Below are 26,482 nucleotides of genomic sequence, written 5' to 3'. Positions count from 1 at the left end.
TTTATCTAAGTATTTAAATGCATGTTAAACTAATAATTTCACAGTTTGTAGTGAATTCTGAAATTTTGAAGGCAGATTTGATTGGTGTGTTTTAAGTTCATGATAGTATTCTAATTAATATAAGAAACTAGTAAATGCAGTAAGAAAAAGAGATTGTATTATTATTTATTTTTATTGTGATAAATGATGTAGTAGTACTTTACCCACATTATAAAATGGCATATAAATAAAAATTCAGTTAACAAATTTTCTGTGCTACTGCTTGATATTGATAAACATCTTCTGATAATTATTTTTTTGTTATGCTACTTGAAAGCACTCAAACCATGTTTTAAAAATGAAATTGAAATAGTTCTTATTAATATAACTTTTAAATATTTGTTATTGTTATAACTATTAGAGTCTTTTTATTTAGGAAGTCATTGCAAATGATTTTATGGACCTAATGTAGATAGCTGAAAATGTAATCCACAACAGGAAGATTTTAAAGACATAAAAAGAGATAAAATTGAAACAATTCAGTTATTGGATTGAGGAAAAGGATGAGAAGGGGCATCATGGTGTATTGCCCTTTTGAATCTGGATGTCTTGGGAGGATGTTGGTGTTAATTTAGGGGAATACTGGAGTAGAAGGATTCTTGATTCTTACATTATTCTGTTTAAGGATTAATTTTCTAGTTCCTTGGGTAGAACTAAAGCAGGCTCTTTTTTTCTTTAAAAGTATGGTTTTTATACAGAGACTCAGACTCATAATATGTAAGTTAAATACAAGTAAACTTTAATGAGAGCCAGTCGGGGAAGAAAGCAGGTGAATCTGTAGTGAAAGAGGACAGCTAGGGATATGTATAGTTTCTCACCAATGAAAGTAGAGTTCTTGCACACTGATAGCACAAATGGTTGGTGGAGTTGTTTTGATAGCTTGCAAATTTCTCTTCAGGTGGGAAGAAGAATAATTCTCTATTGGTAGGTATAAAAGTACAGGGAGATGGGGGTGGTGTAGGTTCTTTTGCCTCTGGCTGGCCTTCCTTTTTTTTTTTTGTTTTTTTTGTGAGGAAGGTTAGCCCTGAGCTAACATCCGATGCCAATCCTCCTCTTTTTGCTAAGGAAGATTGGCCCTGGGCTAACATCTGTGCCCATCTTCTTCTATTTTATATGGGACGCCGCCATAGCATGGCTTGACAAGCACTGCATCGGTGCGCACCTGGGATCCGAACCTGCGAACCCCGGGCCCCTGAAGCTGAGTGCACACACTTAACCCCTACACCACTGGGCAGGCCCCAACAAGGCTAGCTGGATATTGCCCTAACTCTTAATAGGAGTAGCCAAACATTCAGGGGGCTGGAGTGATCAAACGTATTGAGGGTGGGCACAAGGAAATATACCTTGCTGAAAAGATATAGCTAAAGCTGGTCGCAATTTTACATTTCAGACAAGCCACTGGCATCTAAATTTAAACTGCGTTATACCCACAGCTAATATCATCCTCAATGGTGAAAAACTGAAAGCTATCCCTCTAAGAACGGGAACCAGACAAGGATGCCCACTGTCACCACTCCTATTTAACATAGTACTGGAAGTCCTAGCCAGAGCAATCAGACAAGAGAAAGAAATAAAAGGGATCCAAATTGGAAAGGAAGAAGTGAAACTGTCACTATTTGCAGATGACATGATATATATAGAAAACCCTAAAGAATCCACCAAAAAACTTTTAGAAGTAATAAACGAATATGGTAAAGTTGCAGGATACAAAATCAACATACAAAAATCAGTTGCATTTCTATACACTAACAACGAAGTAGCAGAAAGAGACATTAAGAATACCATCCCATTTACAATTGCAACAAAAAGAATAAAATACCTAGGAATAAACTTAACCAAAGAGGTGAAAGATCTGTACACCGAAAACTATAAAACATTTCTGAAAGAAATTGAAGAAGACACAAAGAAATGGAAAGATATTCCGTGCTCTTGGATTGGAAGAATTAACATAGTTAAGATGTCCATAGTTCCTAAAGCCATCTATAGATTCAATGCAATCCCTGTCAAAGTTCCAACAACATTTTTCACAGAAATAGAACAAAGAATCCTAAAATTTACATGGAACAACAAAAGACCCCGAATAGCCAAAGGAATCCTGAGAAAAAAGAACAAAGCTGGAGGTATCACACTCCCTGATTTCAAAATATACTACAAAGCTATAGTAACCAAAACAGCATGGTACTGGCACAAAAACAGACACACAGATCAATGGAATAGAATCGAAAGCCCAGAAATAAACCCACACATCTATGAACAGCTAATCTTTGACAAAGGAGCCAAGAACATACAATGGGGAAAAGAAAGTCTCTTCAACAAATGGTGTTGGGAAAACTGGATAGCCACATGCAAAAGAATGAAAGTAGATCCTTACCTTACACCATATACAAAAATTAACTCCAAATGGATTAAAGACTTGAATGTAAGACCTGAAACTATGAAACTTCTAGAAGAAAACATAGGGAGTACACTCTTTGACATTGGTCTTAGCAACATATTTTCAAGCACCATGTCTGACCAGGCAAGAGAAACAACAGAAAAAATAAACAAATGGGACTACATCAAACTAAAAAGTTTCTGCACACCAAAGGAAACCATCAACAAAACGAAAAGACAGCCTAACAATTGGGAGAAGATATTTGCAAACCATACATCTGATAAGGGCTTAATCTCCAAAATATATAAAGAACTCATGCATCTCAACAACAAAAAAACTACCAACCCAATTAAAAAATGGGCAAAAGACCTGAACAGACATTTCTCCAAAGAAGATATACAGATGGCCAACAGACACATGAAAAGATGTTCAAAATCATTAACTATCAGGGAAATGCAAATCAAAACTACAATGAGATATCACCTCACGCCCGTCAGAATGGCTATAATTAACAAGACAGGAAACAACATGTGTTGGAGAGGATGTGGAGAGAAGGGAACTCTCATACACTGTTGGTGGGAGTGCAAACTGGTGCAGCCACTATGGAAAACATTACGGAGATTCCTCAAAAAATCAAGGATAGAACTACCATATGATCCAGCTATTCCACTGCTGGGTATTTATCCAAAGAACTTGAAAACACCAATGCGTAAAGATACATGCACCCCTGTGTTCATTGCAGCATTATTCACAATAGCCAAGACTTGGAAGCAACCTAAGTGCCCATCAAGGGACGAATGAATCAAGAAGATGTAGTATATATACACAATGGAATACTACTCAGCCATAAGAAACAATGAAATCCAGCCATTTGTGACAACATGGATGGACATTGAGGGTATTATGCAAAGTGAAATAAGTCAGAGGGAGAAGGTCAAATACCGTATGATTACCTTCATAAAGTAGTAGATAATAACAATAAACAAACAACAATAAACAAACACATAGAGACAGAGATTGGATTGGTGGTCACCAGAGGGGAAGGGGGGAGGGAGGAGGGCGAAAGGGATAATTCGGCACATGTGTGTGGTGATGGGTTGTAATTAGTATTTGGGTGGTGAACATGATGTAATCTATGCAGAAATAGGAGTATAATGATGTACACCTGAAATTTATACAATATCATAAACCAATGTTACTGCATTAAACAAAAAATTAAAAAAAAAAAAGAAACAATCATACTTGAAAAATAACAAATAATGTAAAAAAATAAGTAAATAAATAAACTGCGTTATAATCAGGTTGCATTATCTGGAGGAAGAAATAGAAGCCCGTAGGCTTTTATTATTTTAGAGACAATGTGACATCTAAAAGAAAGGTCTTCTTATAAACTGACATTTTTTAGGAAGCCTGATAGCCCCTACAGGATTCAAAGCAGGGCATTTTCCTTCTTTTTGAGTATTATGATTTGCAACCAAAGTTCTGGTTGTTTTCAAGTTACCCCATCCTAACAGGTAACTCTAGAAATGCTATGGAAAGTAATGTTTTTTGTGTGTGTGAATGGTATGTTATTTATACTTAATTTCTCATGTAATTATTATTTATGCACATCATAAAATATAAGATAACTTTTATTTGATATGATATTTAAGTCTGTGCATGGTCATCTTGTCAAGAATATATGAATAATAAATTAATTATCTTTTGGTCTGCTGTACCAAAACTAAAGATTAAATTGAACTCTTTTGTTTGAAGTGAAGGAAATGTGTTTTTGAAAAAGTTATTAGAAGATCTAGATATAGAATTTTTGTCTTAACTGGGCCTTCCTAGATTCTAAAGGTATTAAATGCTGGAAAGCCTTACTTTCCCATTTTTGTTTGAATAAACAAAATGGCTTAAGAATTAAAAATTACCATATGTTGTCACTTATAATAGTGGATTTACGTATTGAAAACAAATTTCTAATATAAGGAGTGTACATATTAGATAAGGAGAAATATCTGTAGGTAGGGCCAAGATTTTCTTTAGAAGAATGCCTTGGTTCCTCTTCAGTATATGGGCAGATAAGGGATTGAAGAACTTGAGTTCTGCACCATGGAGAACAGCCATAATAATTTAATTCTGGAAAAAGTTCAAAGCAGGTAATACCTATCGTTCACTTTCATGGTCATTATGATATTCTCAAGGCACCCTGTGAACATGTAATTTTAAACAATCTATTTTTCAGTGAAACTTCTAGGATAAAATAATAGTAAAGTATAACTTCCTCCAGAGTTTTCCCTTCCCAGTCGACATAATAGTATTGTGTATAGAATTATTGGATATAAACCAGTTAGATTTTACAGGATAATTTTCCAAGAATGACCATTTCAATTGTATAGCACTTCTTATAACATTAAGTAGATACCAGGAATAATTGTTTTTTGTTGGTAATATCTTCTCATCTGCAGGGAGAAAAATAGAGATCAGCAGGGTTCTGTGTATCCAGCTGATGGAGAATTGGTTTGAAGGCATTAAGCTATAAGCTAAAAAGAGGAGAGAAGAGTAGTATTAAAATATATGCTTGGTATATCTGATTGATAACTTAAGATATTAATGTAAAATTTGGCTTCTCATAGGTTCTGCAAATCAACAAGACTTTTCTTCAGGGAAAAGTGAAGATTTGGGAGTAGTACAGGAGAAGTCTACCAAAAGCCTTGTTATAGGTCCTCTTGATTTTCGCTTGGATAGCAGTGCAGTACATAGAATTTTGAAAATGATTGTTTGTGCCTTGGAACACGAGTATGAACCATATAGCAGGCTAAAACCAGGTTTGTTTGGCTTAATTTTGAATCTTTTACCAGTTGATTTGAATGATTATATAATCGAATTTGTTGTATTTTGCTGTCTTCACCTTTGTAGTATATTTTGCCTATCTGACTCTCATGTATTTAGTTGTTAACATAAAGAATAAACTTGTGTGTGGAAGTTATGGGAGATGTCAAGATTTAGAAGTTATTTGCATAAGTACTTTATTTGCCAGTATTGTCGGTATTTTATTGTCACACCTTTTTGAATCTCTTTCTAGTATATCCTCTTGAAATATGACCCTTTTTCCACCTTAGTGGATTCTAAGGAGCAGACAGGAAGATGGGCTCTAAACATACAAATTTAACATTCAAGGGAACTGAGGTCTCAATGGTAAAAATGAATTTGCTGTGCAACTAATTTTTTCTACATGGTATGAGGATGTGGTTATCACAGTTTCATAAAATACAAATTCCTTTCTTATGCAGTAAAGTACTCTAGAGTAGGACATAATAGCATAATGAGGGAGTGTAGGATAGTAAAGAACTCAGTTTGTGGGGTCAGACTATGGTTTGAATTCTGACTCCCCACTTCTTATTGACCTTAGGTAATTTAGTTAACATCACTGATTTTTCATTTCTCTATCTCTATAATGAGTTTAATTATTTTGACAGGAATGGTTGTCTCCCTAATATCCATCCTCCTCTTATGTAATAGAAATTTCTATGATAGAAATTTTTATGATGGAAATAAAGAATACACATCCCAAGTAGAGTCATATGACTAGGTTCTTCTGGCTACTGTGATGGGAGCAGAACTTCATGTGAATTTTTGAGCCATGACTTTAAAAGGAAAGGAACATAGCTTCCTCCCTCTCCCCTCTTTCCTTCTGGCTGGAAAGCAGTTATAATGACGGGAGCTGGAGCTGCCATGAGGTGAAAGCTGCATGCTGAGGGTGACACAGCAGCAAGATAGAAAGAACCTAGGTCTTGGGTAGTGTGGTACCACCATGTCAGCTCTGGATCCTTTAGACTCAGATTGTTGTGTGAAAGAGAAATAAGCTTCTGTTTTTGTTGAATCTTCTATTATTTTACTTTTGTCACAGCAAATTTACCGTTATTCTAAATGATAGACTAATAGGACTTATTTCTAAAGATTAGTGCATGTAAAAACATGTAACAGCGTGCTAGTGCATAGTAAGTGCTTGACATGTTCTTGCATTCATCTGTTGCACCTTGCTTGAATGTCTGCTCCATGCCAGACATACTTGTAAGTGCTAGGATAGTATGTACAGAATGACTAAAGTAAAAAACAGCGACAACACCAAATGTTGGGAAGAATGTGAAGAAACTGGATCACTCATTCATTGCTGGTGGGAATGTAAAATGGTACAGCCACTCCTGAAAACAGTTTGGCAGTTTCTTTAAAAACTAGACATGCAACTGCCGTATAGCCCAGCAACTGTACTCCTGGGCGTTTATCTCAGAGAAATGAAAATTTATGTTTACACAAAAAACAGTACATAATTTATTTGTTTTTCTCATGTAAAAGTCCAAGCTGGTAGGTACTCCATGGGGTCTAGGACAATGAGGTTGTCTTAAACCCAGAATTCCTTTCCTCTTGTTATTCTACCATCCTCTGAGATATATCTCATCTGCATGGTCAATATTGGCTCACCATTCCAATGTCTAATTTTAATCAATAGGAATGAGGAAACAAGAGAAAATGGTAGGTATTTAGTTTCATTTAATGACGTGGCTCATCATCTCATTGACCAAAACTTTGTAACGTGTCCCTACACCTAGCAGCAAGAAAGGCTGGAAAATGTAGTCTCTAGAAGGAGTCCATATACCTGACTTAAATTCAGAGGGTTTTATTGCTAAAAGAAAGAAGAGGAGATTGCAATTGCAATTAGCAGTCTCTTCCCCAGTGTGGAATTATGCCACACACACACACACACACACACACATGCACACGCACACACACATACATATATATATAGCATGAAGTTTTTTTTGTTTGTGAGGAAGATCAGCCCTGAGCTAACGTCCATGCTAATCCTCCTCTTTTTGCTGAGGAAGACCGGCTCTGAGCTAACATCTATTGCCAATCCTCCTCCCCCCCCCCCCCCCGAAAGCCCCAGTAGATAGTTGTATGTCATAGTTGCACATCCTTCTAGTTGCTGTATGTGGGACACAGCCTCAGCATGGCCGGACAAGCAGTGCGTCAGTGCGCGCCCGGGGTCTGAATACTTCTATTTCTGCATAGATTACCTCATCTTCACCACCCAAATACTAATTACAACCCATCACCACACACATGTGACAAATTATCCCTTTCGCCCTCCTCCCTCCCCCGTTCCCCTCTGGTAACCACCAATCCAATCTCTGTCTCTATGTGTTTGTTTATTGTTGTTATTATCTACTACTTAATGAAAGAAATCATACGGTATTTGACCTTCTCCCTCTGACATATTTCACTTTGCATAATACCCTCAATGTCCATCCGTGTTGTCACAAATGGCTGGATTTCATCGTTTCTTATGGCTGAGTAGTATTCCATTGTGTATATGTACCACATCTTCTTTATCCATTCGTCCGTTGATGGGCACTTAGGTTGCTTCCAAGTCTTGGCTATTGTGAATTCTTTTAATGGGAAGTAGTTGGCTTGCATCACTTCCTCTGAGACATCTTCATCCTTTTTGTCTCAACTACTTGCCTCATCTACATTGATAAGTTTGTCTTCACTAAGTTCCCCTAGTTGCATATGTAGAGTCTCTCCAATGGTTCAGTGTTGACATTCCCATGGTTAGCTATTTCCTCTGTAACTCCATTTATGTTTGATTAGAATTTCACTTCCAGTGTTAGCAGTTTTATTTCTTTGCTGGACTTTCATCTTTGATTGCCCGTTCTCTGTTTCAATTATCCATTTTTGTAAAATGTCACATGAGTTTATCACCAGTAAACAAGGAGGCAGTACAACTAGTACCTGCTTTACTCTCTGTGCATGAACTGAATAACAGACACTAGTCACCAGTAATGAAACCTGACAGACTTTGAAAAAAGTGACATGATTGGTCACTAATCATGATGCTCAGCTCTTATTTATGTAATGATTTGTGGACTGAAGAACTAGCAGTGAATTTTGTACTTTATACAGTTATTTACAGGTTTTGTACTATAGTAACTGATATTTGAACTGTGTTTTTTGGGAACTGGCATTTTTAAACTAAAACAAGATAACTGAAATTCATGCATATCAGAACTGTGCAAAGTGAGATCTGCCTGTACGTACATATATACATATGTATGAGTGCATATGTATTAAATCTTCAGTTAGCAGTTCTGCTCCACTCTTTTTTTTCTTTAGCTATTTACTGAAGTGTAATAGACGTATTGGAAAGCACACAAAACCTAAGGGTAAAGTTCTGTGAATTTTGCAAACTTAACTACATCTATGTAACTAACTGTTCAAGAAATGGAACCTTACCAGCACTCCAGAGGTTCCCTTTGTGCCCCCTTCTGGTTACTACTCTGACCCCCAGGGTAACCACTCTCATTACTTCTAACATTGTGGATTTAGTTTTGCTTATTTTAGAATTCGTGTAAATGGAATCACACAGTATGTACACTTGGTTTCTGGCTTTAGCATATATTATGTTTATGACATTCATTCTCATTGTTGTATAGTATCCCATAGTGTGAATATGCCATAACATATTTATCCATTTTACTGTTGATGAATATTTGGTTAGTTTCTAGTTGTTAGTTATTGTGGTAGTGTTGATACAAACACTCTAGTAAATGCCTTTTGGTGAACCTATGTGCTCATTTCTTTTGGATATTTAAGACTGGAATTACTTAGCTGAAACGATTGCATATGTTTACCTTTAGTAGATATTTCCAAACTGTTTTCCTAAGTGGTTGAACCGCTTTACTCTCCCATCAGCAATGTAGGAGAGTTGAGTTGTTCTTGACCAGGGGTTGGCAAACCAAGACTTACTGCGTCTTTTTGTACACCCTGTGAGCTGATAATGGGTTTTGCATTTAAAAAGTTTGAAGAAAATGTAACGAATCATCATCTTTTGTGACACATGAAAACTATAATATGAAATTTAAATTTCAGTTTCCATATAAAGTTGTTTCCCTCTTCTTTTTTTTTTTGCCTTTTTTTAATTGTATTGCAGTCATATTCGTCTATAAGGTTGTATCAGTTTCAGGTGTACATCGTTATACTTCTATTTCTGCATAGATTACATCACGTTCCGTACCCAGATACTAGTTACAATCCATCACCACACATGTGCCTAATCATCCCTCTTGCCCTCCTCCCTCCCCTCTTCCCCTTTGGTAATCACTGATCCAATCTCTTTCTCTTTGTGTTTGTTTGTTGTTTTTATCTTCTACTTATGAGTGAGATCACAGTATTTGACCTTCTCCCTCTGACTTATTTCGCTTAGCATAATACCCTCAATTTTCATCCATGTTGTCACAAATGGCTGTATTTCATCGTTTCTTATGGTTGAGTAGTATTCCATTGTGTATGTATACCAAAAGTTTTATTGGAACGTGGTCATGCTCATTCAGTTATGTATTGTTTGTGGCTGCTTTTGTACTATAGTGGCAGAGTTGAGTAATTGTGACAGAGACTGTATGACCCACAAAGCCTAAAAATATTTTCTTTATGGCTCTTTATAGAAAAAGTTTGCTGATGTTTGGTCTGCATACTTGCCAACATTTAGTATTCTTAGTCTTTTTCATTTTAGCCATTCCAGTGGGTCTGTAGTGTTATCACATTGTGACTTTATTTGTAGTTATCTGATGCCTAATGACATTAACTAGCTTTTGATATAATTTTTGACCATTTGGATACATTATCTTTTGCTTGTTTAAGGTGTTTTTGCCCATTTTTTAAATTGAATTATTATTGATTTTTAGGAAGTTTTAAATTTTATTTTTAAAATGCTGTGGGTACAAGTTCTTTGTCTAGATATCTATTTCTATTTATGTTATCTATCTATGGCAAATATTTTTTCCCTGTCTGTGGCTCACTTTTATATTATTTCAATGGTATTTTTATGAACAGAAACTGTTGTTCTTTCAACAAAAAAGATTAGGAATTTCTTTAAAATATTTAAAAAATACTTTAAAATCAAAAATGTAAATTTTTATATAGCAAAGACATATATTTACATTCTGGAGTAGTGTAATTTATATCTGTTAAAGGTAACACATTGTTTTGTAACTGCTTCATTGTTGAAACAAATAGAATTTGACCTTAAAATTTGGGGAACCAATTAATTAATATTTCAGTTATTTAAGAAAATTAATTATTTGAAAATAATTTTTCTTTAAATTTTCGTTTCATTTTTAGATATTAGAGATGAAAATGAAACAATACTGAATCCTGAAGAAGTGGCATCTTTGGAGGAATATATTCCTACTCGACATACAAGTGTTACTCTCCTTAAATGTACCTGCACAATTTTCATGGCTGAATTCAACTTGCTGGATCATTTGCTACCTGTCATTATGGGAGAAAAGGTATATTTTGCGATTTACTACTTGTTTTCTCATATATGCATATTTCTTAGTCCTAGGATATTGTAAGAGGAAAGTGATTAAGTAAAAGAATATCTGCTTATATAGTTATCCATGATGAAGTTAAAGCAATGTAACTATGATTGTTAATTCTTAGAAAGAAATTTATATATATTTATAATATATAAAAATATAAATATATGAATTATTATATAATATACATAAAATATAAATATATATTAAAATATATATGTATTTAAATAAAATAACCTCAAGCTAAGGCTGTATAAAGAAATGCTGAAGAGCATGGGCCTACAAGTCAGACCATATACTAGCTAGGACACCTTGCTTTGTATTCCTAAGCCTTGTTTTCCTTTTCTGAAAAATAAAAGAAAATTGTATTTTTCAAGTGGGCTGACAGATTCAGCCAGTAAAGAAGCAACAAACCCAGACAGATTCAGATAGTTTTACTCACACAGACAACAAAAGCAAGTCGGTAATGGTGTTAGCTCGCCATGCCGCTTTCAGGACAACCCTGAAACAGAGGGCCAAATGACGTGCAACACGTGTGGTAGGGTACCTTGTTGGCAAGGATTCATTTCTACACTGCAGCTAAGCAGTTATGTAGCCTATAGCTGTACTCTAAGATGGGTAGGTTGAAAGCTCCATATCTCATCTGAAGGAGGGATGCTGATGAGAAAATGTCTCATAGCAGCCCCCCTCAAGATGAGACAGTCAGAAATGATCTTTTAGCAGCTTCTTACAAGACTACTTATCTTCCCCTGAGAGTATCACAGGATGTTCTACCAAGGATTAGGTAGGTGGCTGCTGAGTTTAAGCCTTGCCTTTGGTGGTTACATGGATTTGTGTAAGATTGTCAGGGTGCTGGCATAGAGCAGTTCCCCTATAGTACCTACCTTCTAGAATTATTTTGAATATAAAGTGACATAATGCGTGTAAACCATTTTGCCCATATTAGGAACCCAGTTACTAGTGTTATTGTTAATGAGGACTTAGTAGATGTTTAATATTTGTTTCAGTTTCATATACAATGTATTGCTCTCTGAGTTTGCCGTAAGGTATTATCTGTTATCTTTAATTTATTATTTTTTGGTTATATTTCTTTCTTTCTTTCTTTTTTTTTTTTTTTTGTGAAGATCAGCCCTGAGCTAACATCTGATGCTAATCCTCCTCTTTTTGCTGAGGAAGATTGGCCCTGGGCTGACATCCATGCCCATCTTCCTCTGCTTTATATGGGACGCTTCCACAGCATGGCTTGACAAGCTGTGTGTTGGTGTACACCTGGGATCCGAACCTGCGAACCCTCTGGCTGCCCCAGCCGAGTGCGCGTACTTCACTGCTACACCACCAGGCCAGCCCTGGTTATATTTCTTTTGATGTCTACATAATGATGATGATTATAGAAGTAAAAACTGTCCTAACTTTAAATAACAAGAACTTATGAAGTATGGCAGGGAATTGACTATGATGCAATGGTTTCATTTTGTATATTTACCCTCTGTCGGCCACTCATAATTAATTATTGTGTTGCCGGCTTAAGAGATCATCTGGGGAAAATTTCAATGGAGAAAATAAAAATTATGTCAGTATTAGACATGAACTGTGATTAATAAGGTCAAGAAAGAGACAAAAAGGTAGAATATTTTAAAAGACACTTCATTCCATAAAAACGAACCAGATAAAATTCTGGAACTGAATAGTATGACTCAAGTTAAAAGTAAAAGAATGGAAAAAGATATACAATTTAAGTGTTAATCAAAGGAACAATAGCCTAACTATTTTAATACCAGAAACTATAGAGCTTAAGACAAGAAGTATTATTAGAAATAAAGATAGCCACTTCATAATGATCAAAGTGTCAACTCAGAGAATGAACAACGTAGGTAATTCTCACAGATGTTATGTTGAATGAAAGCAGGCAGACAGACTTGAGAATATACTGTGTAATTCTATTTGTATGAAGTTCAAGAACAAGCAAAAACTAACCTTTGGTGATTGAAGTGAGAATATTGGCTACCTCTGGTGGGGATTCAGTATTTTCTGAGAAGGGACATAGGACAGCCTTCTACGGTGCTTGAAATGCCTGACGGTTACAGGTAAAACGTTTTTGAGCTCTACACTTAAAATTTGTGTACTTTGCTGTGTGTTATACCTCAATAATCCAAAATAAAGTTGCTTTAAAAAGTAAAGTAATTGCTCAATAAGTGATGGTTTAAAAATTATTATTGGGGCTGGCGTGGTGGCGTAGTGGTTGGGTTCGTGTGCTCCGTTTCGGTGGCCCAGGGTTCGCAAATTTGGATCCCGGACGTGGACCTATGCACTGCTCATCAAGCCTTGCTGCGGTGACATCCCATATATAAAGTAGGAAGATTGGCACAGGTGTTAGCTCAGCGATAATCTTCCTCAAACAAAAAGAGGATTGGCAACAGATGTTAGCTCAGGGCCAATCTTCCTCACCAAAACAAAAAATTATTATTAATAATGAATCCAAAAGGCAGGGTTGTATGTTCAACTTGGTCAATTTTAGGCTCAGTGTTTCTCAATAATGGCACTACTGGCTTTTTGGACTAGAGAAGTATTATGTAGGATTTACCATCTTTAGCCAGTTCTTTCTAAATGCCAGTGCTGCTCCCCAGTTATTGTGACAATGAAAGCCAGACAAAACCATGAAACTGCTCTTCCCACATATTTTCACATACTTCTGGATGGAAGGTCATACTGTTCCTCATTGAGAACTACAGGTATGGCATTTTAAGGGAGTTTATTTGGAAGCATTTATTTGGAAGCTTAGAAATGTTCTTTAACATTGAAATATCAAGCCCACCTCGAAGTTCTTAGGACTTCATGAGCTTTTAGCATGTATGTTAGTAGATTTGATATGGATCATGGATTTTTTTATCCTGCAAACGTTGCTTTTTCTGAGTATCTTGAAACTATCTGGAGTAGTCCACTTAGTCCCTTAGTCATCTAAATGTGAATAAAAGGAAAGAAGATAAAAGGTGGCTGGCTCTGAGATAGCTAGGAAATTATTTTGGAATGATTGAGCTTAAGAAAATACCTTCAATGTACTGAGGTGAATAGTGACACTATTGTAGTTGATTGAAGAAATAAAAAGCTTTAGCTAAAAGGGCAGTGATAATTTTGCAATAAATATTCATTCTTTGAAATCTGGGACATACTTAAAAATGTGTAGAAGGCCTTTGTATTTGGTTATGATAAGAGAGTCCCTGTGGGCATCGAAAAGTATCGTTTCTAGATTGATTTGATATCACTGCAAAATGTGCCTGTCTGAAGCTTGTATAGAGGGCATTGCATGCACATCAGTCACTGTTCTCCTGAAATATAAAGTGAACACTGTTATTTTCCAGAATTCAAGTAACTTCTTGAATACTACAAACTTCCAGTCTCTTCGGCCCTTGCCATCTATTCAGATATTGGTGGATAAAATTAATCTGGAACATTCTGTGCCGATGTACGCTGAAGAGTTGGTGCATGTGGTCAGCAGCCTTACTCAGCCTTCTGATAATCTGCTTCATCATTGCTATGCACACTGCTACCTTAAGGTATGCAAGGTGAATTTTCTTGTTTATTAGTATCTGATTGGCTTTGGGAGAATTAAATAAATATCTTTTATCCTGGAGTTGTAATTTCACAGAATTAGTACCCAATAAGATGAGATTTAAATAAAATGAGAGATATATTCATTATAATTAAAATAAAAGTACCTATTTTAAAGATATTTCTTCAGTTATTTGGGATTAATAGCTTGATATTTATAAGATAATGGTAATTATAATTTTTGAAGATTTTATATATCATTGATGATGACGATATTTAAGCAGTGTGAAAAGCAGTTAGTGTGTATGGATGCTTTAAAAGACTCATGATTTCTATGAGGCTAATATTTATGTGAGACAATGTTTTATAAAAAGGGTTTAACATTTGTTTTTCAATCACTTTCCTCTTATTAAATTCATGTTACTTTCTTTTTTCATTGTGAAATTTTTGTTATACATTATTGTTTGTCAGTCACCATATAAGTGCATCCCTCTGCCCCTTGTGCCCACCCCCGACCCCCCTAGCCCCTGGAAACCACCAAACAGTTCTATCTGTCCGTGTGTTGGTTTATCTTCCACATATGAGTGAAGTCATGCACTGTTTGCCTTTTTCTTTCTGGCTTTTTTCACTTAACATAATACCCCCCAGGTCCATCCAAGTTGTTGCAAATGGGACGATTTTGTCTTTTTTTATGGCTGAGTAGTATTCCATGGCATATATATACCACATCTTCTTTATCCAATCATCGGTCGAGGGACACTTGGGTTGCTTCCATGTCTTGGCTATAGTGAATAATGCTGCGATGACCATAGGGGTGCATAAGGCTCTTTGGATTGTTGATTTCAGGTTTGTTGGGTAGATACCCAGTAGTGGCATAGCTGGATCATAAGGTATTTCTATTTTTAATTTTTTGAGGAATCTCCATACTGTTTTCCATAGAGGCTGTGTCCGTTTGCATTCCTACCAGCAGTGGATTAGGGTTCTCGTTTCTCCACAGCCTCTCCAGCATTTGTTGTTTTTTGTCTTGGCGATTATAGACATTCTAATGGATGTAAGATGATATCTTAGTGTGGTTTTGATTTGCATTTCCCTGATGACTAGTGATGTTGAGCATCTTTTCATGTGCCTGTTGGCCGTCTGTATGTCTTCTTTGGAGAAGTGTCTGTCCATTTCCTATGCCCATTTTTTGATCGGGTTGTTTGTTTTTTTGTTATTCAGTTGTGTGAGTTCTTTATATATTATGGAGATTAATCCCTTGTCAGATATATGGTTTGCAAATATTTTTTTGCAGCTGGTGGGTTCCCTATTCATTTTGATCCTGGTTTCATTTGCCTTGTAGAAGCTCTTTAATCTGATGAAGTCCCACTTGTTTATTTTTTCTTTTGTTTCCCTTGTCTGCGTAGACGTGGAATTCAAGAAGATCCCTTTATGGCTGATGATGAGTAGTGTACTACCTATATATTCCTCCAGGAGTTTTATAATTTCAGGTCTCACCTTCAGGTCTTTGATCCATTTTGAGTTAATTTTTGTGTATGGTGAAAGCAGATGGTCTACTTTCATTCTTTTGCAAGTGGCTGCTGGTTGGGCTCGGGCACCTGGGGGCCGATGCCTGTGCTGGTGGGGCGCGGTCACACTGCCCCTGCTGGTGGGGCCTGGGTGCCTGGGGGCTGCTGCCTCTGGGGACGGGGTTGAGCTGAAGCGTCGCCTTGCTGAAGCGCCGGCTGAGCAGGCCCAGTGAGGGAGAGGTGCTTACTTTCGCCTCCCCAATCTCAGAGGTTTCTCGCCTTGCTATTGCTCTCTGCCCTCCTGAGGGGCTAGGTTGTTGAAACTACCCTCGCAACAGTTCCGCTCCCTCCATAGGGGGATCCCCACGGGCTGTGAGGGGTCTTGGAGAGCACCGGTTTTCCTTTGGGGAGCAGCCCCTCCTCTCCTCTGAGAGTGGCATGGTCTCAGTCTCTGGGTCACAGTCCTTGGGGAAGGAAGGGAGGTCCTTACCTCCTTCGACTTCCACTTACTCTGGGGATTCCAGCACCTCAGTGCTCTGGTGTACCGCTGCCTGGCTGCCTCAGAGGTTCCCTGTGTTTTGTGAATAGCTTCTGTTGGAATATGAATGTCCTTTTTTGTTGTGTCTTAGAGGGGGAGAGTTCAGGGGGGCAGGCTCACTCCACCATCATGCTGATGTCACCTCTCATGTTAATTTCTTGATGCAAAGGAAAACTCTCTTATTGCTTTAAGTCAAGTTATGTAAAGTTAATTATTGGAGGCTTTGCTCAGCTCTTCTGTATCTTTTCTTGTAAATAAATAATACATTCCAGTATAGGTACATACAGAAAGATAAATGTTGAATAATAAGTGTTTTTTTTTTTTTTTTTTTGTGAGGAAGATCAGCCCTGAGCTAACATCTGCCAATCCTCCTCTTTTTGCTGAGGAAGACTGGGCTTGGGCTAACATCCATGCCTATCTTCCTCAACTTTATATGGGACGCCGCCACAGCATGGCTTGACAAGTGGTGCGTCAGTGCGCGCCCGGGATCCGAACCGGCAAACCCCGGGCTGCCGCAGCGGAGCGCCCGCACTTAACCGCTTGCGCCACCGGGCCGGCCCCAAATAATAAGTATTTTTGCTAAGCAAACACAAATGTATAGTCTAAGTAGAGATAGCATGTCAAATTTAAATAATCAATGCTCGTTTTAATTTTATATGCCTAAATTTGACTGTATTGATGATGTGATGAAATAATATGTAATTCCTATTTCATGTAATGAAATTTATTATTTAAGAGAGTTGGCATGGATATGTGAAGAAAACGTGCAGATGAACTTTCATATGTGTTACCAAGTTCTCTTTATTTAACTGCCAAACTCATCATTTGAATATGTATGGCGTCAAGTAGCTAAGACATCGCAAAGCATCTGGTATTTGAAACATGTTGAAAATAGGTTAGTGAAGGCACCCTGTGAACTAGAGAATAAGACATAAATTTAAGGCCTTGTTACTCATTAAGGATCAGCTATGGCAGATGCTTCAGAGATATTAAGAAGGTTATAGTAAATTCAAAACCCTTGGGATTTTTCAGATTTGGTAATTTTTGACCTGAAGTAAACAGTTTTTGCTGGGGCTTTGGAGGAATGGTCCTTTCATACACCGTTGGTCGGTGTGTAAATTGGTATCATTTTGGAGAGTACTTTCACAGGATCTAATAAGTTTGAAAACACATCTACCTTACACCCATCCATTCCAATTTTCACTATACATCCTACAGCAGGGGTCAGCAAACTTTTCTCTAAAGGGTCAGATCGTAAATATTTGAGACTTTGTGGGCCAAGAGGCAAAATTTAGGATATTATGTAAGTATTTAAATAATAAGAGAGAACAAATTTCCATAAATTTTGAGTTGATGAAAGTCAAAATATAAGAGTACTCTTTTTTGTAATATAGTTTTGCTAATGAGAAGAATGGTATTCTTTTTCTTGGGATAACGTTTCACCTCATTGGGGTTCCAACTTAGTGTTCCCTATCATCAAATTGATAGTAAATGTTTATGTGTAAAAATTATTCTTAGCTTGTAGAGAATACAAAAACAGACAGTAGGTGGACTTTGACCTGTGGGCTATAATTTGCTGACCCCTGCCCCAGAGAAATTTTTGCACACGGAGATATACAACTAGAGGTCTATATATGCTCATGTGCATAGTTCTGTACAACGTAATTCTTGGTGGGAATACCAGGAAGTGTAATGGTGTATATATAGTGTGATGCCATTTATGTAAATTAAGAAAACATAATAATGCTAAAGATTGTTCCCAGATATAAAAGGGTCTGTAGAGGTATAACAAAGGGACATGATACATTATAAACTCCTGAAGGTGGATTGGACGTTGTTGGGGGGGCCAGTGGGACTAGTGTGAGGGTCATGGTTAAAATAGACTTTAGCTATGTTGTAAAGTTTTTTATTTTTTGAATAACAACGTTACTGAGATAATTTATATACCATAAGTTCACTTTTTTTAAAGAGTGGAGATTGGTGATTTTTAGTATTTTCACAGAGTTAATGCAACCATCATCACTATCTAATTTCATAACATTGTCATTACCCCAGTAAGAAACTCTCTACCCATTAGCTTTCACTCCCCATTTATTCCTCCCATTCTTCCCCTTGTAACCACAAATCTACTTTCTGTCTCTACATATTAGCCTATTCTGGATATTTCATATACATGGAATCATACAACATAAGGTCTTTTGTGACTGGCTTCTTTCACTTAGTAATATTTTCAAGGTTCATTCATGTTGTGGCATGTATCAGTACTTTATTCCTTTTTTATGGCTGAATAATAATATTTCATTGTATAAATATACTATATTTTATCTGTTTATCTGTTGAGGGGCATTTGTGTTGTTTCTACTTTTTGGCTCTTATGAATAATACACGTACAAACATTTGTATATAGGTTTTTGTGTGAACTCAAGTGTGGAGTTGCCTGGTCATATAGTAACTCTATTTTTAATGTTTTTAGGAACTGCCAAACTTTTTTTCCAAAGGGATTATTACATTGTTTTGCTGTTCCACTACCAGCGAATGACGATTCCTATTTTTCCACACCCTCACTAATACTTGTTGTTGTTTGTCCTTTTGATTTTAATTATCTTCGTGGTAGTTAATTGGTATCTCCTGGTTTTGATTCATGTTTCCATAGTGACTAATGACGTTGAACATTTTTTATCGTGTGCTTATTGGCCATTTGTATATCTTTTTTGGAGAAATATCTGTTCAAATCTTTTGCCTATTTTTAAATTGAGTTGTCTTTTTATTGTTGAGTTGTAAATATTCCTTATGTATTCTGGAGGATTTTATTTCTTTAAAAGTATATATGACAGAATCACAGTATTCATATTTTTAAAATTCTGGGTGATGGAAAAATCACTTATTATTATTTATTGTTTCCTCACTTAAATTGTGCTGAAAAAAAATCAAGAGAAAATACTTAATTTCTCTCCATAAGAAAAGAATGCAAGTATCAGTTTCAGTCCAGAGTTTCTTTTTGTTTCAATGGATACATGAACAGAAACTAGATTTAGAGGGTTTAAGGAATGAGTAGGCAATGAAAAAAAAAATGTAGCATTCTCTAGGCTGCTCTTTTGAGATATTTGCTGATGAAGGTGAGAAATGGAGTTTTACTGATGGTTGGAGGAGAGGTGGTGGTGAGAAAGAGTGTTTTTTCTTGAAGAATAAGTAGAGAATCAACCTTACTTTTTTGGAGAGAGGAGGGAAGCAAGGCAGAGTGGAATTGTGAGCTAATAGATAAGCTAAATCAAGTGAAGCATCATATTGCTGTTCCAGCAATATGTAGTTTTGAAGTTCTTTATCCTTTTTGGATTTCATTTTTCCTGTATGTGAAATGAGATGATATAGTTAAATAATCTCTAAGCAGTTTTAGCTCTGAAGTTCTAAATTTTAATCAACTAGATCTGGTTCTATCCTTTTCCCTTGATGGCTTTTTCTTTCTAAAATGTTCATTATTATGCTGTAGAATTCTAGTTATAATAATTCTTTCTTCAATTTTTGTATGTTCCAATGTATTTCTGTATACAGATTAACTTTTTTCATGAAGGTAATGCTTGGTTTTTTTTGTTCCTTTAAGAAAAGAACAAATCTTTAGGATGCTGATTATATTATTATACCGAGTGTCTTATAATGGCAACAGCATAAAAATGATTTATTTTACATCACAGTTATTGTGTGTTCTCATTGTCATTTACAGTTTGTGCTTTTTATAGTTTTTGCCTTTCTACCATTGCCAGTCCTAACTTAGCATACTAATTTTTATTAAAAACTTATTAGAAGTAAGTTGTTGTATGTTTCTAAATCTACTATGGTTTCATCTATTTGAGATGTTAATTCAAGAACATTTGTTGTAAAGTGTTAAAATATAGATGATGTATTTATTTTTATTGTTTTCTAATTGGATTTTTTAAAAGGTAGCACTACATGTTTAACTTTCTATTTAATGTAATGTGTAAGTCATTCAAGTAGCCATTTCTTTCAGCTAAAATTTATGTTAGTAGTTACTGCTTCATACATTCTTACTGCTTCAGACTATTAGTTTGCAGTGTCCAGTACTTTTATTCTGTTTCTGATTATATGAACTATCCTTGGTGAAAGCCCCTCAATTCATACTCTACTGGTTTTTCTTTTTCTAGATGAAGTATTTGTAATTTTGGTCAAGTGTTGTTGACAAGTTTTTAGGTTACACAGGTATTGTAAATCTATGTATCTGATTGGTGTAATGTAAGAGAGAGAGTTGAAAATTAGTTAATTTGAAATAATTATTTTTGATGTGGTAGATAGGCCCTCTTTCATTACAATTTTTACTTGCTTGAATATTCCCTTAGAAGCTTCTCTGGGCGACATGTAAATTTAGTAGAAGCTTAAAAAAATTACAGAATAATCTGCAGTTTCCCCAAAGTCCTTTGCAGTTCTGCAAACAACCAGCAGGGGATCTCCTCTACTCCCAATTTCCATCTCAGTACAGTTAATGATAATGTCTGTGATTATACTATTGGAGCATTTTATAGACTATTAGAAAGTGGCTTGAGAGGGTGCTTAGTTGAAGATAGATAGTCTAATATGATAAAATGTTATCTTTATTCACACTCTTGAAATATTTGGAGGTTGGGCATTGTTTTAATAATCATGTTTTGTATTGAGTGGTATTAATAACTGTAAATTTCAGAATCTTTTAAATAATGAGTCTGAGAGGAAATATGAAATGCTGAAATTGCGCATTTCAGAATGCCCAGAAGTTCTTTGCATGCAGTGTTGCTCAGAACAAATCTTCGAAGAGAATGAATGAATGTGGAATAACTTAATTTTTAAGGTTGATCATTAAAGTGTTAGAAATATGGTTTTTTCTTTTTCTTCTGAATTCTGTATTTCTTGCCACTTGGTTAATAGCAGGACTTATAGGAATTAGTAGGTATATCACTTTCATTTTCCTTGATAGTAATTAGATAGGTAGGTAGGTCCTTTGAAATGCAATTTTCTCTGAAAATATATAATTCTAACTAATGTCTTCTTTCCAAAAAATTATTTTGTTCACTGAAAATTGACTTTAGAGGAAAGAAGTTAAAATTGTCAGTTGGATAAATGATAGGGGCGTAATAGCTTGTTGAAACCATTTAGAAGTAGCTTAATACTTTCTAAGAAGTTGGTCATTTGTGTTCATTAAAAGAAAGTATTTTGCTGTGAAAATTAGTTATTGTGAAATTTTAAATATGTTTCACTGTAGAACTTGCAGTTAATTTTAATCCTAGAGATAGGAAAGTCAGTGCTTTATAAACTCAAGGAATAAAAAATAATAATGAAAGATAAATGTTGAGATTAAGCTGCTTTTGCATGTTGTTGGAAAACAGTAACTTTTTTTGTATCCCTGTGTGTTGGTGTTTCCTGTTTGAGATGTTTATCTTTTACTTTATTGGAAATAATTGGAGCAGAAATATATTCAGTTCTCTGCAATGTTTCATATAAAGTGTGATGTTATATTGATCCTTCCTATTAAGGCAAATGTAGTGTTTAGGAATTTCAGGGAATGCTTATAAAATTTTTGAGTATAATCTGCTCGTTTTAAGTATAAACATATGAAGAGTAGTTTACACCATGTACCAAATTTCCTGGGGTGAAAAACCTCAGCCCTACAATTATTTTCACAAAAGAAAGGGAAAAGATGTAACATTTTAGGACATATTTGGGTATCTTTCTTTGTGTATTTAATGTTAATTGAAGGCAATTAAAGATTGTTCTTGTTGTAGTTAGTGTTCTTTTAGGCATATAATGATATTAACAGTAATTTATTAAAGTTAATATCTACAATGTATACAGTGCAGTCGGTTTATATTAATAGAAAATATGTGCATTTTCGGAGACAACAAAACACTAAATGAGAATTATGTATAGAAATAAAATGTGAACCTTAAAAAGGTTTGTCAAAAAAAAAACAGTAATCTTTCTGGGATGTGAAAGAAATACTGTATATTTAAATCTTTTAATTCTGACTTAATGTCAAATTGAATAAAAGAAAATGTTGATGTTTGGGAAGTGGAAAAAGACATTGGAACATATTTAGTGTGCAGCTGTTGTAGAGCAAATTGAAACTGACGTATTTCATCCTGTGCTTATTAAAACTTTGTCTCTGTGAACATTTGGATCTTTTCTTTTGTTTCAGATATTTGGTTTCCAGGCAAGACTGACGTCTTTGGATTGTAGGGGATCTTACTGCTTACCTGTACCGATTATTCCCTCTTTCAGCACTGCTCTTTATGGTAAACTTCTGAAACTACCTACATGCTGGTAAGTATTATGTTAAAATGTGGTTTATGGTAATTTTCATTTATTATCTTAGAAGGGGAAAAAACTAGTTGTATCTGTCTCATGCCGGTGTGTTAGTTTTATACAAAACCTTAGAAAAATATCTGAAGTTATACTGTCTTTTACTTAGACACTCAAGATCTCTTTTTAATGTCTGAAGTCATAGTATCTTTTGTGGTAGTAATAACTGTTGTTGGGGTAATAACTGTTAATCCATGTTTGAGCTATAGTAAATAAAATGTTGCTGCTTCATACTGTGATGGGAACTGCAAGGGCAAATACTTTTTTTTTTTTCCTTTTTGAGAGGATACAAAGATCTAAAAAAAAAGTTGCAAATTAATATCAAGGCCGAAGCATTTATCACCTAAACAACAGTTTTATGTGTATTCATAGCCACTGAGAAAAATATACCCATGACAGAGATTTACAATATTTGACAAGTCTATGTGTAGTGGCTGTATGTTGGAAGAAACTGATTTTAGCCCTTATTTTCATTCGGTATTGGATTACTTTATTTATGGGCCATATTTCCTTAAATTCAAAGAGATTTGTAGAAAGAAAGCCAATAGTTACTAATCATACCTTTTTTTCTTAGTTGAAAGCAATACTTTTAATATATTAAAGAAATAATTGTTTAAATATTCTAGTGAAATATTTCTACATCTTAAAATGTAGACTATTTCAATTATTTGGAATATATTTTTGCTTTCTCATCCTAATTAGCAACCTTATTTTTACGGGATATGTTTTCCATTAGTTATTTATGAAAAGCAATATAACTTTCAGAAAATAGATATTTTTTAAAAGTACTTCATTTGCTAAAAATATGTTCCTTTAGTAATATGTACATTTAAAAATGAAATTTGTAAAGTAAATGCTCACATTTTCAAAGAAATCTACCTTTTGATCCAGAAAATTAAAAAATACAGAAGTTGCGGTTAAATTTTGGAACCAGTTATTCTATAAAATGAAACCAGTATTAAGTGATTATTAATAATTTCTGTTGATGGATGTAATTTTATCCGTAGTCATCCATATTCCTCAAATGTTATTATGTTGTATAGAGATTCACTTTTAAAATTTTTATTTGTGTATACATAGCATGTTGCATTTGGGCCAAGTTTTATATTCTGATCTGTTAAGAAATACTGTGGGATATGTCCCAGTTGATATGTCAATATCAACTTTAATAGATATTTGTGAATACTGTTATCTCAGTTGTGTGCTGATTTACTTATCATTCATAACACTGAAATTTTATTAGAAACACAGTACAATTTGCTATAGATAATGCTTAACACTTTTTTTTAAATGAAAAGCTAAAATTTCCAAAATGAATTATAGCCTTCATATGAAAAAAATGAATATTTAAATAGACAAGGCTTATTTTAAGGATGTGTAAGGCTTACTATAAATATTGTCAAATGAAATTTAAAATGTCTCCTGATATCTAAAAGAAAAATTCCAATTAAATACTAAAAGCATGAGATCACAGACTTCTAATATTTATTTGGATATGATTTGCTTTTTTGTAGTTAAAGCCACTTCTGCTTTATTTCAGATATTTTTGCTATACTTTACAGAAGTGTATTGCTTTGAAATAGTTTCTTTAAATTGTTTTGCTTAATAAATAGGAAGTAAACTATAATTAATCTATTCTTAGTGACTCTAAATTTGAAAGTAATAAACACAAAACTCAATAAATTGAGATGTATCTTAGTTAAATGAATTGAATAATATACCAGATAAAATACATCATATAGAGCTTGAATTAAGTCAAAATCACATGAGAACTGAGAATTTTTTTTAACCCATGTAGCGAGTGAGGATTATTTTGGTAAGGCACTCTGGTTATATCATTAAATGTCAACTCTGTTCCCATTCATGATCTCTCCCTTCCTCAAATTATATAAGCTGTTTCATTTGGGTTTTTAAATTCACATTCCAGAGTTTCTTAAGGCACGTATATGATGCTGTGTATATATTTTATTCAGTAATGAGAAGAGCAAAGTTACTACAGGCCACAGCTTTTGAAACAGATATTTTATAGCTCATTGGAGAAAAATTTTAGTTGGTATGTTTGACTTAGCAATGAAAATCTAGATTTTAGATTTTATGTAAATCAGCAAATTAGTTTATACTTTTTGTTTAAAAATATTTCTAAATTGAGCTGTTAATTATATAAGTTTCAAACTAATAACGTTTACTTTAATCAGGTTTGCTAACAAAATTTTAAAAATGTGCAGTTTAAGTAACATTGAAAATAAGTTATTTTTCTCCCATTTAAATGTTTCTACTAATATATTTTAGCCTCAATGAGCAAGCTATTACTAAACTCCAGTTTCTTAGAATTTATTTTTTTTTAAATATTTTGGTTATATTTTATCTTTCATTCTGTATTACACAGTTTTCAAACATATAAGCTTTTCAAAAAAATTTTTTTCATCACGTTAACATTTAGTGCTTTTAGTCCCTTAGAACAGGATTGAAATATGTAGGATATGCTGAGAAAGACACAGTCACCAATAACATTTAATGACAGAAATCTTGAGCAATTAATTTACCTCTTTTTTTAAATAAGAGGATATGTAAAAAAAGGCAGTGAAGAGTTGGTTAAAGGGCAGTTAAGTATCATAACCTTATTATCACTAGCAGAATTAAGCCTTGGTTTCCTGTTGATAGTTATTTTTACAATTTCTATAGTAGTAATGCTTTTATAAAGCTTCTAGATATATTCTTGGACTTAACATTTTTTTCAGAACAGAGAAATGATAAATATTTTAACTCTATTTCTTAAATTTTTAATTGAAATATTAATATCTTATAGAAAAGTATATATATTATGGTATTTCATAACTGAACTGAACTTTTGGTAACCAGGTGAAAGATCAAGAAACAGAGTATTGTAAGCATCCCCAAAGCTTCTCTCATTCACCCTCCTCCAAGGTTAACCATTATCCGGATTTCTGATAGCATAGGTATAGTTTTGTCTGTTCTTGGATTTAATATAAATGGAATCATACAACATATATTACTTTTTGACTGGCTTCTGTCACTCAAAACAGTGTTTATGAGATTCATTTATACTGTAGAATATAGTTTTTAGATTGTGCGCTTTTGTCACTGTATGGCATTCTATTACATGAATATTGACAATTTATACATTTTTATTTGCAATTTTCATTTAAAAATAAATACCTGAAGTTTATGTGAGTTTCTTTTTTGTTCCTTTTCCGTTTTCCCTCTTCCTTAAGAAACTTCAATTGTATTAGTGTAGATTAGATGTTATTCATTAAATATTTTTGATTTTCTGTAGTTTGATGGGCATTGTGCTATGTGTTGAGATTGGGGAAATAATAAAGTAGACTAGAATGAGGATAAGATATGTTCCCTGACCATGAAAACTTAGTCTAGTAGGGGAGGATACTGGACACATATGAAAACAGTTGTCTTTAAATTACAAAATTGAGGCTTAAGCAGAATGCCCTGTTAGTTTAAAGAAAGTAAAAAGTTTCCCTGGGTCATCAAGGATGGCATCAGAGAAGTGACATTAGAATTGGGCTTGACTGGCTCAATCAGATAGATATCCAGGGATCGAGAGGTTGGTTGGGGTGTGGAGGCTTCTGGGGGTACATAATATTGTCTGAAGGAAATCAGAGTTAGTCCATTGGATCTGTCAGTGGATACAGTGGAGGGAGAATTTGGAAAGTTACTTTGAGCCTAGACTTGTACATGAATAAGGATGTCTAAGCTTTTTAATATTAACACTTAAAAATAGTTAAACCAGTTAATCAAGTGT

At 34.6% G+C, this 26,482-nt stretch overlaps 1 protein-coding gene across 6 annotated transcripts in view; it reads left to right on the top strand.

The window, feature by feature from the left end:
• VPS13B (vacuolar protein sorting 13 homolog B) overlaps positions 1–26,482 on the top strand; it is a 741,189-nt gene that overhangs the window by 91,248 nt on the left and 623,459 nt on the right. For 4 of the 6 annotated variants that reach the window (XM_087447586.1, XM_087447584.1, XM_087447587.1 and 1 more), the window contains exons 13-16: positions 5,032–5,223; positions 10,574–10,743; positions 14,130–14,324; positions 22,541–22,665. In XM_087447586.1, coding sequence (XP_087303712.1) covers positions 5,032–5,223; positions 10,574–10,743; positions 14,130–14,324; positions 22,541–22,665 — 682 coding nt within the window. Of the gene's footprint in view, positions 1–5,031; positions 5,224–10,573; positions 10,744–14,129; positions 14,325–22,540; positions 22,666–26,482 lie in introns of those variants that run through there. The other 2 variants (XM_087447588.1, XM_087447590.1) reach the window with 2 other exon arrangements.

The sequence above is a fragment of the Ceratotherium simum genome, chromosome 23 (assembly GCF_057802395.1).
Source record: "Ceratotherium simum simum isolate JZ-2026a chromosome 23, ASM5780239v1, whole genome shotgun sequence".
NCBI classification, from domain to species: domain Eukaryota; kingdom Metazoa; phylum Chordata; class Mammalia; order Perissodactyla; family Rhinocerotidae; genus Ceratotherium; species Ceratotherium simum.
The sequence above is the reverse complement of the archived record's forward strand: the minus strand, read 5'-3'. Positions and strand labels throughout refer to the sequence as shown.